The following is a 14,350-nucleotide window of genomic DNA, read 5'->3' as shown; positions in this document are numbered from 1 at the left end:
TAAGACCGCAGCATAAACTAATGATAGCACAAACACCTGTTCAAGGGCCCACTTAGAAATCAGTCAACAACTGCTCAAACTCCTTTTAGTTTTTCAAGATCCATAGTGGCCTAACTGCTGGTGGTCACTGAACACAAACTTTTCTTCTCTTATCTTAATGTGGAGCTAGGAGGAGCAAGAATGGCTCCTCTTGGCTCCACAGCAATACTACAGATTGCTGCCAGCCAGCACTCACCCCACTTCTGTTTGCCTTACTCTGCTTCCCATTTATATATGCATATATTAAGGCAGCTGCCAGCTTCTGAGCCAGCCTATTTTGCTCTATACTGTAACTCCTGGTTTCATGGTAGAGGTGAAAAAAAACAATTTCAGCTGATCCTCTGGGTCAACATTTTTGGGCGCCTGTTGCAGTCAAAGCACATGTTTTATGCCAGTTTCATGGGTGCTGAACAATTTATATACCCACCCACCCCCACCCCATATCTGGCACAATGTAAAAATGACAACATTTATCAAGATATCTTTTATCAATATATTTTATAGTAAAAGAAGCAACACATCACAATGCAACAGATTGCCAAGCCTTGTCTTTGCATATATCCACTCAAATTATTATTTCCTACTTCTGCAATAAACTCAACTGATCCCAATTTATTTAAATACTGCTGCCAGATATAGCATTGTGTTATTAAAATGACACAGGATGGAAATAATTACTAAAACAATACTAAATATTTAAGGAAATGTCTTTTGTCTTACCTCCAAAGATCAGGTAGTAGGCAAATGTATATGGTAGAAAAAATTGTACATAAATGAAAAGGAACTTAATGATGATTGGGATAATGCTGCCAATCATAGTTATAAATGGTCCAATAAACCTATGGGAGAAACAATATACACCATTCCTAAGATGACTTAACAGGCTGAATTGCAAGGTATCACAACTAACACTTTTTGCACATTTTTTGCAATTTGTTTTGTTTATGGATGTATAAAGATTTGAAAATAAATTGAATTTTTACCAATTGCTGTTGTAAAACATATTCTGTACAAGATGCAGTAATGAACCAAGCACATGTTAATCTAAAATACTAATATTAACTTTAATTTTGTTCTCAATTGTTCAAAAGGCCACTATCCATTCATTCTTCACCAAAATACAAAAAGACTGACAGAATGGCTTTAAGGACCTACAACTTTAGACTGTCTTGCATCACAATAGTACCTATCATTTGTCTTGAGCTGTTATACCAAGGCAATAGTGTTTTATAAAGGCACCGGAATTTCCTTGCCTCCAGTCCACAAAGGAGAATCCCGACAGAACCAGATTCCACACCATTTTCAGGTTCTTCCCTCCAAATGGAGATTCAACCACCCCCATGCAGAATTTCAGGCACAGTCAATTGATTTGCTAACTCTTTGTGAAACAACAGCATATATCCTTAATCAATCAAATTGAAGGATTGAGAAGGAACTGTAAATTAGAGTGTGGGAATTCAACGGTAAGTCAGGTACAGAAAGACAAATAAAGAGAGAGGAAGTTTGGATTAAGAGAGAGAGAAAAAAAAGAATCAGAAAGGAAAAGTAGAAGAAATACAAAAATTTTAAATTTGGCATTTTTTAAATCTCCAACAATTAAAATATGAAGGAATGAGACTCCACACTTATAATAATTAGTTTTCAGAGCTGGGGAGGTTGACTGGTAATAATGAACACATCCATTCGTTGATGGTGCTTACATTTGAAATGACAAGACTTAACATTCTGTGGCAAGTTTATTTTGTGCCTACTGTGCAAATCTCCCTTAAAAATTCACTCTCTCCACTACCGACACAATGTGGCTTCAGTGGGTATTATTTGGAAGTTGGTTCCCCGCTCAAGAATAAGAAATTTCACTAAGGGGTCCTTCATCAGGCATTACATAAACAGAGTGTTTCCTGACAATGCAGAGCAATCGCTGACGTCATCAGTGTGACCAAATATTTGCCAGCTTGCCAGTATGAATCTGCGCATGGGCGTGGCGATGTCACCATGCAATGACGCCAGACGCAATGATGTCCAAGTGTTGCCTTACCCCTCAACGACTGCAATCACCACCTCCATTCCCCCCAACAGTATCCTGCTTTGACTGTCTTTTCTATTTTCAAATGCTATCAGCCTTACTGTGTATTTGCATAATTCTTAATTTTTATTTCTGCACTGTAGACTTTGGACTGACTTTGAGTGGTGGCCAGCAGCGAAACATAGTGGGTCCAGTGAGGAAAGTACAGTAGTATGTTGTGGAACAGAGCACAAATGAGGGCTATTGGAATGAAGCATAGCAGAAGGCATGAGAGTGGAGCAAAGCATTAGACTTGGAAGAGGAAAACAAAGTGTCCAGAGAGATCACCGAGGAATGACAGAGAGGGAAGGTCAAGCGCAGAATTACCGAGATATGGAGAATAGCTGAGTTGTAGAACAGGACACAGTGGGAGGAGGGAAAAGCACACAGTGGTGGTCTATCAGGTGGACCACAGCGATACTAGAAAGCAGAGACCAGAATTTTAAAATGAAAACCACTTGCCCTTGAATGACGCATGGACTGATGTTTAATAGGTGTACACTGGGTGTGCAGGGAACTGTGATGGCAGCTGATCATATCTTTTCCCCTGAACCTTCTTTCCAATAAAAAAATTACATCTGAAAGAAAAAAGTTTTTGTTGGCCCATTCATAAATTGGGGTGTGTTGTTAAAACACCGGAATGTTTTTTCTATTCATTCATGGGATGTGGGCATCGCTGGCTTGATCAGCATTTATTGCCTATTCCTAATTGGCCTTGAGAAGGTGGCAGTGAGCTGCCTTCTTGAACTCTGTGGAAATACTTTACGATTTACTGCAAAACTTACCATTCACAGAGAATAACATAACTTGTTGTTTGTAAGCCCCACCCTCCTCATCCTATGTTAACTCAACAGAAAGCCATAGCCTACAGCTGCATTCTGGAAGTTCAGACCACCTGAGTTTCATGCACCACGTGGCACTTGTACATTTGGGAGTTGAGCCTTTTCATCAAGACAAGTTGAGATGCACTATGCAAATATTAGGAATTCAGCAGAATTCAAGTCCCAGGCTATAGGCTTATACAGTGAAACTCTCTAGAAGCATTTCAGCACACATTACCCAACTATATAGATAATTTTAATATATGGAAACATGAGTTTTTTAAATATTTTTATTAAAAGTTTATTTTTAGTTGTTTAGAATGGATGTCATGGGGAACCAAGATGATTGATCACCGCACTTAGAGAAAATTTCTTCAGGCGTTTGGTTGCATTTTTCATAGTTGCTGGTTCCTGATTGTAGGTTTTCCTACTGTGTAATACTGGAATTAATGGTTCATGTTTAATGACTGGTTCTTCCAGACTGACACAAATTTTTCTGTCAGGAATGAGAATGAGTAAAATCTACCCTCTAATTTATAACAACAGATTATGGTGGACATTGTATAATGTCTTGAATAATATAAAAAATTAATAGTATGATGCAAGGTAGTGTGCACACTAACATTAAGCAATCTAACCCTAATCTCACTTCTAGCACATGTGGGGAACAATGTGAAAAATTTCACTAATGTATGTATATGCTGTTAGCGTACCTCACCCTAACAAAGGTTGGCGAAAATAAGGATATTATATTATATTGTATTATATCATATTATTTTTATTTTTAAACACAAAACCAGATTTTCTGCTAGAGTTATGCTGGCTGTTTGGTTACCCCCACCATTTCCAGGATTTGTCATCAGTGACAGGGGATGTATAATACTTCTGTCCATATGTGGGTGGGTGGATTGTAATAATATGCAGGTAATGGAAATACATCATCTGATACATTTTCCATCATTTGTGTCATTGTGTTCAAAGTAAACTAGTCACAACAGCAACGAACTGCAATAAAAAGTAACACCCAAGGCAAACGACTATTCAAGGGCCCCACTGTCATACATCACTAAAATAAAATGGTGCAGATTAACCCTTTTGAAATTTGCACATTTATGAACTGCCAAAAATAATTGTTGTTTCATATTTCAATGCGTAAACTATTGAGTAAATGACTTAAAACATACAAGGGGATTTTAAAACCTGACAGAAATAGCTGTTGAGAGTTAACAGACAATGAAAGCAGAAATTTTCCAAGTTCATGCCCCTTTGAGTTTACCTGGACACATGGGATGTTTGTTCCTCACCCACACTCTGCATTGCACAGGAGTCACTTAAAATGTCAGCACTGGGTATTGATTGCACAGGTTTGGGTAAAAATTCAAAAAAAATATATACTTTCTTTTGGGTTATATGAATAGCAGCCAATTTCTGCCCAAACGAGGCTGACGCTCCAGTAGAGGCTGGAGAACTTGACAAAACAAATATATTTCCTCGCGGCTAGGTAAAAGGTCTGAATTGGGGATCCATCTTTGTATCTGGCAGGGCAACCATGTCAAATATATACCTAATTCCACAAAAGCAGAATATCTAGTCTAAACATAGTACATAGGATTAAAAACAACAATTAGAAATGTTTTGTTAGGGACCTGGTTAGGCTTAACCAAACATAGTTCAATTTTTGTATGATACGTTCTTAAATGAAATCAATAAATGTAACCAAATATTACTGTCTTCAACCACATCTTATTTGAATACTAAAATGACTCACTTGAAAGGCTTGAAGTGTTTCAGGTTCCAAAGCCACAAAGGAGGAAGTGTAACTGCTACAAGCTGCAGATGAAGCCAGGATAACGTGTAGATCAAAGATAAAATTACATCTGCCACATGTGTAATTATGACAGCCAAAAGCAAAGCAATTATCAGCCAGTCATAAAGGAACCTAAAAAAAATTGAAACTGAAATATAAAATTTTGTAGTTCAAATAGCTTACAAAAGACGACATGTCTTTTCTATTCTTAACTGTTCATTTATTTATTTTCCCCTAATTTTATCTGAAGTTGCATCCCTGCTGTCTTGAAACATAATGGGCTAGGAAATCAGTTGTCCCAATTTTTGAACGCAATGGTCGCAATCCGTGACCTGCTTGCGTGCATTCAGATCAAGGTGGGCAGCACAGAAATTTGGTGTAACCACCTCATCTGCATGATTGGAGTGTCTGGCTGAGCAGATTCCATGTTGCTTCCTTCTTCTTAATGCTGTCAGCTGCCTTTGCACTCAGCAGTTGTTCAGAAACCATATGGTGGAGCAAACTGACCCTTCTTAAAAGCTCACTCCCTATTAAAGGGAGGCTTCACTCCTGAACCGAAGGCTACTGGCAAATCATTTGAGAGGACTGAAGGTGAAGGAGAATGGCACAGCAGACAAGGTAGAGGGCTCCAAGATTTACATACGAACATACGTACATAAGTACATACGAATTAGGAGCAGGAGTAGGGCACTCGGCCCCTCGAGCCTGCTCCGCCATTCAATAAGTTAACGGCTGAACTGATTTCTCCACATTACCACCTACCCCTGATAACATTCCACCCCCTTGCTTATCAAAAATCTAACTACCTCTGCCTTAAACATATTCAAAGATTCTGCTTCCACCACTTTTTGAGGAAGAGAGTTTCAAAGACTCACAACCGTCTGAGAGAAAAAATTTCTCCTCAACTCTGTCTTAAATGGACGCCCCCTTATTTTTAAACAGTGACCCCTGGTTCTAGATTCTCCCACAAGGGGAAACATCCTTTCCACATCCACCCTGTCAAGACCCCTCAGGATCTTATATGTTTCAATCAAGTTGCCTCTTACTCTTCTAAATTCCAGCAGTTACAAGCCTAACCTGTCCAATCTTTCCTCATAAGATAGCCCGCCCATTCCAGGTATCAGTCCAGTAAACCTTCTTGGAACTGCTTCCAACGCATTTACATCCTTCCTTAAATAAGGAGACCAATACTGTACACAGTACTCTAGATGTGATCTCACCAATGCCATGTATAGCTGAAGCATAACCTCCCTACTTTTGTATTCAATTCCCCTCGTGATAAACATTCTATTAGCTTTCCTAATTACGTGCTGTATCTGCATACTAACCTTTTGCGATTCATGCACTAGAACACCCAGATCCCTCTGCATCTCAGAACTCTGCAATCTCTCACCATTTAGATAATATGCTTCTTTGTTATTTTTCCTGCCAAAATGGACAATTTCACATTTTCCACATTATACTCCATCTTCCAGTTTGATGCCCACTCACGTAACCTATCTATATCCCTTTGTAGCCTCCTTATGTCCTCTTCACAACCAACTTTCCTACCTATCTTTGTGTCATCTGCAAATTTAGCAATCATACCTTTGCTCTCTTCATCTAAGTCATTTATATAAATTGTAAAAAGTTGAGGCTTTAGCACAGACTCCTGTGGCACACCACTCGTTACATCTTGCCAACCAGAAAATGACCCATTTATGCCTACTCTCTGTTTCCTGTTAGCTAACCAATCTTCTATCCATGCCAATATGTTACCCCCTACACCATGAGCTTTTATGTTTTGGGCTAACCTTTGATGTGGCACCTTATTAAATGCCTTCTCGAAATCTAAGTACAGTATATCCACCGGTTCCCCTTCATCCGCAGCACAGGTAACTCCATCAAAGAACTCCAATAAACAGGTTAAACATGATTTCCCTTTAACAAAACCATGTTGACGCCGCCAGATTACCTTCAATTTTTCTAATTACCCTGCTATAAGATTTTTAATAATAACTTCAAACATTTTCCCTAAGACAGAAGTTAAGCTTAATGGCCTGTAATTTCCTGCTTTCTGTCTCCCTCCCTTTTTGAATAAAGGAGTTGCATTCACTATTTTCCAATCCTGTGGAACCTTCCCTGAATCTAGGGAATTTTGGAAAATAAGAACAAACGCATCAACTTTCTCACTAGCCACTTCTTTTAAGACCCTATAATGAAGAGCATCAGGACCCGGGAACTTGTCAGCCCGCAGCTCCAACAATTTATTCAGTACCACTTCCCTCGTGATTGTAATTTTCTTGAGTTCCTCCCTCCCTTCCATTTCCTGACTTACAGCTAATTCAGGGATGTTACTTATATCCTCTTTAGTGAAGACCGATGCAAAACACCTGTTCAATTCATCTGCCATCTCCTTATTATCCATCATCAATTCCCCAGACTCATTTTCTATAGGACCAACGTTCACTTTGTTAACTCTTTTCTTATTTAAATATCTATAGAAACTCTTGCTATCTGTCTTTATATTTCTAGCTAGCTTTCTCTCGTACTCTAATTTTACCTTCCTTATCAAACTTTGAGTCAATCTTTGCTGTTTTTTATATTCTGTTCAATCTTCTGATCTTCCACCCATCTTTGCAGAATTATATGCTTTTTCTTTAAGTCTGATACTATCTTTAACTGTTTAAGTTAACCATGGATGGGGGGTTCCCCCCTTGGAATTTTTCTTTCTCATTGCAATGTATCTATTCTGTGTATTCTGAAATGTCCCCTTAAATGTCTGCCACTGCATATCTATGGACCTATCCCTTAAACTAATTTACCAGTTTACTTTAGCTAGCTCTGCGTTCATGCCCTCATAATTGCCCTTATTTAAGTTTAAAATACTGGTCTTGGACCCACTCTTCTCTTCCTCAAACTGAATGTAAAATTCAATCATATTATGATTGCTGCTCCCTAGGGGTGCCTTAACGATGAAGTCATTAATTAATCCTATCTCGTTGCACTATACCAGGTCTAGTAAAGCCTGCTCTCTGGTTGGCTCCAGAATGTATTGTTCCAAGAAATTATCCCAAGAACATTCTATGTACTCCTCATCTAGGCTACCTCTGCCCAGCTGATTTTTCCAGTCTATATGTAGGTTTAAACCCCCCATGATTATCGCCGACCTTTCTGACAGGTTGCCGTTATTTCTTTCTTTATACCCCGTCCCACAGTGTGGTTAACGTTAGGTGGCCTGTACATCACTCCCACAAGTGAGTTCTTGCCTTCATGATTTCTCATCTCTACCCATACTGCTTCGACATCCTGCTTTCCTGAACTTAGGTCATCCCTCTCTATTGCGCTAATATCATCAAACAGAGCCACCCCTCCACCTTTTCCCAGCTTCCAGTCTTTCCTAAATGCCATGTACCCTTCAATATTCAGATTCCAATCCATGTCATCCTGCAGCCATGTCTCTGTAATGGCTTTCAGATCGTACTTATTTATTTCTATTTGCACTCTAAGTTCATCTGTTTTGTTTCGAATGCTACATGCATTCAGACACAGAGCCTTTAGTTTTGTCCTTTTATTACTTTTGTAACCGCTAAACTCATCTGTTGATTTACTCTTAGATTTGTATGCTCTGTCCCTTCCTGTCATTTTTATCCTGTCATGTTTATCATTTCCCATATTAATACCTTCCTCTCTTGCCTTGTCTCTACTCAGGTGTAGACGAGTGGCTGCTTTGGAGGCTCCAGTGACCCAAGTGGAGTCTAAAAAGGAGGTGATGTTCCCCCAAGTGGGGGGCAGGGAGCCCTTATACACCAGCCTCAGAAAGGAGTGGGGAGCACATTGCCAGAGATGTCAATGCACAGAGTATGGGCCAAGAACATGGCAGCAGTGCCAGAAGAAGTACAATGACCTTACACAGGTGGTCAAAGTGGGTGAATGCATCCTCATATTACATGTCCCACCCACCACATCAACAACCTCTCCCTGGCACACAGGACTCACACCTAAAATCCACACACTTCCAACATTGTCAGAATCATACACACCTTTTGCTGCCTGCACAGGCTTCCAACTATTCAGCTTTGGCATGCAGGTCACCCAAACACAGTGCCACACAATCACTGATAGTCTACCGTCTTTCTTGCAGGAGAGGTTTGCATACAACACTGGGGAGACCCAGAAAACCAGAGGAGGGCCTGCACGACTCCATCCCTGGGCCTCTTCAAAGAGATGGTGTTCTGAATCATGGGGTGCGGAAGCAACAGAGACCATGGCACCAGCACTATCGAGGCCATCCAGTATGACAGTGTGGCAGTCTTATACCCCTTCTCAACTCTATCTTCACCCTCATCCTGAGATGTGACATCAAGTGGAAGCTGCAGATGGTGTGACGTCCTGCTTTCCTTCCCCCCCCCACCCCCCCCACCCTTCCCTCAGCCCAACCCTCCCCACCCCACTTCTGCTTTTATGCTTTTAGATACCGAAGAACTGCCACCTGGACAACCTCAACAAACACACAGGAAGAAGAGGAAGAGGAACCACATGACAGTGAAGAGCAGGCACCATCACTTGATTTTACACTCGCAGCCACCAGCTCACATACTGGCACTCCTCAAACTTCAGAGGATGGTGTAAAGTTGAGATCAACAAATGGTGAGTCACCGGGCACAAGTGGGCTGCAGCCAGGCCAGGGGAAAAGGTGGCTCACATACCAGCTCCCAGGAGGGTGAGATCATAGATGAGTTCTGCTGCAGAGAACTCAGATGAGGACTTTGATGGGGTGGCTTAAAGGAGAATATTGATGACAATGCATACTGAGAAGCTTGGTGCATTGGCAGAGGGTATCACGCAGAACATGAAGCCTATCCTTTCCAGTGTGGAAGTGGTGGTCAAATCCATGGCAGCACTGGTGGGCAGACCCATGACGGAGTGTCTGGTGACCACTGTCTCAGCTTCCACTGCAGCACAGGTGGAACTATTCTGACATTTCAATGCAGCAGTAGAAGCTCAGATGGAGGTCATGAGATTCAGGGTTGCTGCCAATGTAGGCTCAGACTGCTGGCAGGCCAGCTCAGACTGCAGCCATCATGGGTGTGGATCTAGTGATCAAAGAGGCTTGCAGGTTTTCACAGCAGTCCAGCAATCAGTGCTGCAACAGATTACTAGGATTGCTAAAATTACACCCCATAGGGGTGGCAGTGGCACCTTGGAGGACAAACTTGCTGTCCTCTCTCAGGATGACAGCGTTTGTGATCCCACCACTCCACCAGTGCTCTTGCTGTTGCATCTCAGTCAGCCAGCCTAGTCTACTGGCACCCATGCCAAACTAATGCAGTCTGAAGCTGGGTCCTCAAGGCCCAGAGCTGCTCGAGGGCATTCGGCAAGGCCATCTGCTGTCTCCCCCAGTAAAATTCAGCAGTCTTCCAGCAATCATGCTGCAGCCATTGGTGTACCACTGTGTAGGAGCACTAGGACAGGAAGGACACCCACAAGAAAGGCACTAAGGGACTGCAGAAGGTGAATAGCTCATGGTATTTGCATAATTGGATGCATTGTTAGATAAAGGTGTTTTGTGAAGGTTTTAGTTGGTGGCTTTCATTTCTGTATTGGCCAAGGGGAGGTTGAAATGGATGTGACAGTGAGAAGTGGTGGGTCCATGTTGGAATGGGGAAGTTGTTTAAGTGGAAGCGGAGCCTCACAATTCGTTCACTCACTTTGCATCTATTTACAAGGATGTCTCCTCCCTGCCTTGTCCTGTTCCTCCTCTTACTCTTTCTCCTCTCTCACTCACTCCTCCTCTCTGCCTCATCCATTCAATTTCCTGGTCATGTTGCAGACCAAGAGACACTACAACTGCCCCCATTCCTGGGTCAGATACTTCTCTCTCCTGCTTGACTGTATTCAGAAATTGGCAAAAAAACACCTCTAAGAACCCAGCACAGTGTTTCCACAAACTCTGCCTAAGCAAATGTTACTCAGAAACACCTTCCTGCAATTTGTTGAATAGCCCTTTCAAGTCCTAGTTCAATCCTATCTTGCAGCAGAATACCTGATCTTTGATGAGTGATGTATGAATTCGTTGCCTGTACCTGTGTGGTCCAAATGTGGAATCTTGACGTCATATCAGCCGGTTGACAATTCAAAACCTTCCAACGCAGGCAGGGGATGTACCTGGGTGCATCCTTCTCCTGCTACAATACCATGCAGTTCACGCAGGAAGCTGCCAGTGGTGCAGGGCACACCACAAAAGTGACATTAGGCCTCCATATTGCGGGTAGAGGCAGCGCTATGCAGGGGAATTTCATGCCCACTAACTCTTACTTGGGTATGGTTACACAGGCATACACTTCATCCAAAAGGCGATTCTTCAGGTATCAGCCAAAGCTGTGAGGATGAGCAGACTATCTCACTGCGGAGAGTATCAGCCAAGTCTAATTCTGTTCTCAAACAAAAACAAGAAATGCTGGATTCACTCAGCAGGTCTGACAGCATCTGTGGAAAGAGAAGCAGAGTTAACGTTTCGGGTCAGTGACCCTTCTTCGAAGAAGGGTCACTGACCCGAAACGTTAACTCTGCTTCTCTTTTCACAGATGCTGCCAGACCTGCTGAGTGAATCCAGCATTTCTTGTTTTTGTTTCAGATTTCCAGCATCCGCAGTATTTTGCTTTTATTTTAGTGTCTAATTCTGTTCTCATTTGACATCCATGCAGAGATGATTTTCAGCAGGAGTCACTGAGTAGTAATCAGGAGCAAAAATACCAGCTGATTTCCCCCTTCCTAGTTCATGGGTACTAATGCCAACTGTAGCATCCCACTGCAGCCTGGACTGAGATCAACTAATGTGGCACAGACTAGGGATCTAATCCAGGATCTTTTGTCTGTATGGCTTTTTGCAGCATCTGGGAGTAGTTGTAACAACTAGACATTGGAAAATCTCCCTGAAATTGATATATTTGGAAAATCATGAGCATTATAAATTGGATACACCAATCTCTGTGCCAGGAGTGAAGTCTTTTAACATCAATTCAACACTTTTTATTTGTTTTATAAATTGCTAAGATTTGAACAGAATCACAGAATTGTTACAGCAAAGAACAAAACACACTTAAAGCCATTACACTCACCCAAAATCTATGTGTTGGAATTTTGCTGCTGCGAGATTATCCAGTTCTTTCTGTATAAAAGCTGCCTCCTAATATAGGAAAAGAAATAATTATTTATGTGCAACTCAATTTTGCTAATTTTAAAGTATTCACAAAAAAAGATTTTGGTCAACTAAGTGTTTGATATGCACAGAAACTCATGACTATACTTAAGAATTTTCAAATCAAACTATAGAGAAATCCCTTGCCTGGTACAGAGTGCACACTCTTCCCCAGTAGATGTACACTTCACATATCTAGGCCTGAAGGGTTTGGGCCATGGGGTGCTGCTGGAATTTAACTAGCCAAAATGGTTCAAATTAGCAGTGCTATACACAAGTAAGCTTCTTGCTGTTTGTCCAACGATGATTTCCATACAAGAACATCAGCCTAAAGACTCATCTGAAGCACATGAGCAGCCCCACATAACACAATAGTTCTTCCAGGTGCATCATACTAGGTGGGGAATCATCACATGTATCCTGAAGTATTATGACATTAAGTATTAGATTATCACAGGGTTGCAATTTCAGATCACCCACGCAGTACTCCCCCAATGGCTGCAGCATTGCTAGTGGAAGGTTGCTGACTTTCAGTGGGGAGACTGTAAATGGCCTTGAAGGATGCCCTCAAGCAGCTCTGGCCCTAGAAGGGCCGGCTTCCGACTGCATCATCTTGGTATGGGCGGCAGCAGTCTGGGCTGGCTGGCTGACAGTTAACCAGGTGGGCACTGGCAGAGAGGCAGTGATGGGAATATAAATGCTGTCATCTTGAGAGAGGACAGCAGATTTGTGTTAATTGGAGTCACTGTCACTCCCCCGGAGCAGCACCTCAGCAATCCTGGTAATCTGCTGGAGCACAGACTGCTGGACTGCTGTGAGACCCTGAAACCCCCTTGAGCACTGGTATCCATAGCCCATGATGGCAGCAATCTAAGACTGTATGGCAACAAGTTAAGATTTCATGACTTCAGTCAGAGTTTCTACTGCAGCACTCAAATATTGGGTGGCTTCTGCTTGTGCTGCAATGGAAGCTGAGACCTCGATCATCGGACACTGTGTCATTGTCAGGGCCACAGTGTTTTCATGGAGTGAGTCACCACTTCCACACTGGAAAGGATGGGTTCCAAGCTCTGCACAAAGCCCTGTGCCAAGTTGGAGCCAGACTCCTCCACACTCTTCGATAGTGACAGCAGGTTTTCTGATCATTCTACCAATGCACCAAGCATTTCTGTGTACATGCGTGTCAGCTGTTTTCTGTACACCACCACATTGAAGTCCTCATCTGAGTCCCCTGCAACAGAACTCATGCATGATTTTGCCCTCCGGGGAGCTGGCACCCATACTACCCTTTCCCCTGCACTGGTTGCAGAGCCTTCATGTCCAGTAACTTACTATGTGCCGATCCCATCTCTATGCCACCTTCTAAAGTACGTGCACTGCCAGTATCTTTCTTTTCATTCATTCAAAGAATGTGGGCATCACTGGCTAGGCCTGCATTTATTGTCCATCCCTAAATGCCCTTGAGAAGGTGGTGGTGAGATGAATTCTTGAAACGCTGCAGTTCTTGGGATGTAGGTACACCAACAGTGCTGTTAGGAAGGGAGTTCCAGTATTTTGACCCAGAAACAGTGAAGGAAAGGTGATATAGTTCCAAGGCAAGATGGTGTGTGGCTGGGAGGGGAACTTGCAGGTGGTGGTGTTCCCATGCATCTGCTGCCCTTGTCCTTCCAGGTGGTAGAGATCACGGGTTTGGAAGGTGCTGTCGAAGGAATGTTGGTGAGTTGCTGCAGTGCATCTTGTAGATGGTGCACATTGCTGCCACTGTGCATTAGTGGTGAAGGGAGTAAATGTTGAAGGTGGTGGATGGTGTGCCAATGAAGCGGGTTGCTTTGTCCTGGATGGTGTTGAGCTTCTTGAGTGTTGTTGGACCTGCATTCATCAGGCAAGTGGCTGTTGGTTGCAAGCATGAGACAAAGGGGAGTTCCTTCTTCATCAATGTAGCTCTTGGACTTCAGGCTCCCATACCAGTTCTTGACCAGTTGGCAGTTCTTGGGTATCTGAAAGGAGAAAGGCACACAGTAGTGTTGGGGTGAGGGAAGGGGGAAAGCAAGAAGTTCATGCTTAATGCCATCTGCAGCTTGCATATCAGAACAGATTGTGGGATGAGGGGGAAGTGGTATATCAGGAAGTGGATTAGGTAGGAACATACCATCACCCTCTATGGTTTCAGCCCCAAGGGTGGCTACTGTCTCAGTTGTGACCACATTAATGATCAGCAGCATTGTTTCCTCCATGGGAGTGAGGGCAGGCCCCCATGCCTGTCTCCCTTCATTTAGGTGTTGTTGCCTCCAATTATAGGCCACAATGTCATTCAAGAGAGAAGGAAATGTGTCAATGAGTGTGATGCAATGTGTTTAGATAATATGCCTGTCACAGTTGAATAGCTGGCAGTGCGTGCAAGTTATGAAATGTGAATGTGAGGCTTGCAGCACTGCTAAGTG

The 14,350-nt window shown here is 42.5% G+C and overlaps 1 protein-coding gene across 2 annotated transcripts in view; it reads right to left on the bottom strand.

Annotated features, from left to right (window-relative positions):
- The window catches only part of LOC137369648 (uncharacterized), a 97,138-nt gene extending 88,116 nt beyond the window's left edge, over window positions 1-9,022 (bottom strand). Inside the window, exons 1-2 of one of the 2 annotated variants that reach the window (XM_068030984.1) lie at window positions 8,752-9,022; window positions 4,691-4,861 (exon numbers count right to left, since the gene is read on the bottom strand). Coding sequence is in view for 1 of the 2 variants with exons in the window: in XM_068030983.1 (XP_067887084.1) it covers window positions 760-856 (97 nt within the window). In the remaining variant the exon portion in view is untranslated. Of the gene's footprint in view, window positions 1-759; window positions 858-4,690; window positions 4,862-8,751 lie in introns of those variants that run through there. The other variant, XM_068030983.1, reaches the window with a different exon arrangement.
- Between the last annotated feature and the right edge of the window lie 5,328 nt (window positions 9,023-14,350).

Source organism: Heterodontus francisci, chromosome 5, assembly GCF_036365525.1.
Source record: "Heterodontus francisci isolate sHetFra1 chromosome 5, sHetFra1.hap1, whole genome shotgun sequence".
Classification (NCBI taxonomy): domain Eukaryota; kingdom Metazoa; phylum Chordata; class Chondrichthyes; order Heterodontiformes; family Heterodontidae; genus Heterodontus; species Heterodontus francisci.
Note: the sequence above shows the minus strand (reverse complement) of the source record. Positions and strands in the feature narration are given on the sequence as shown.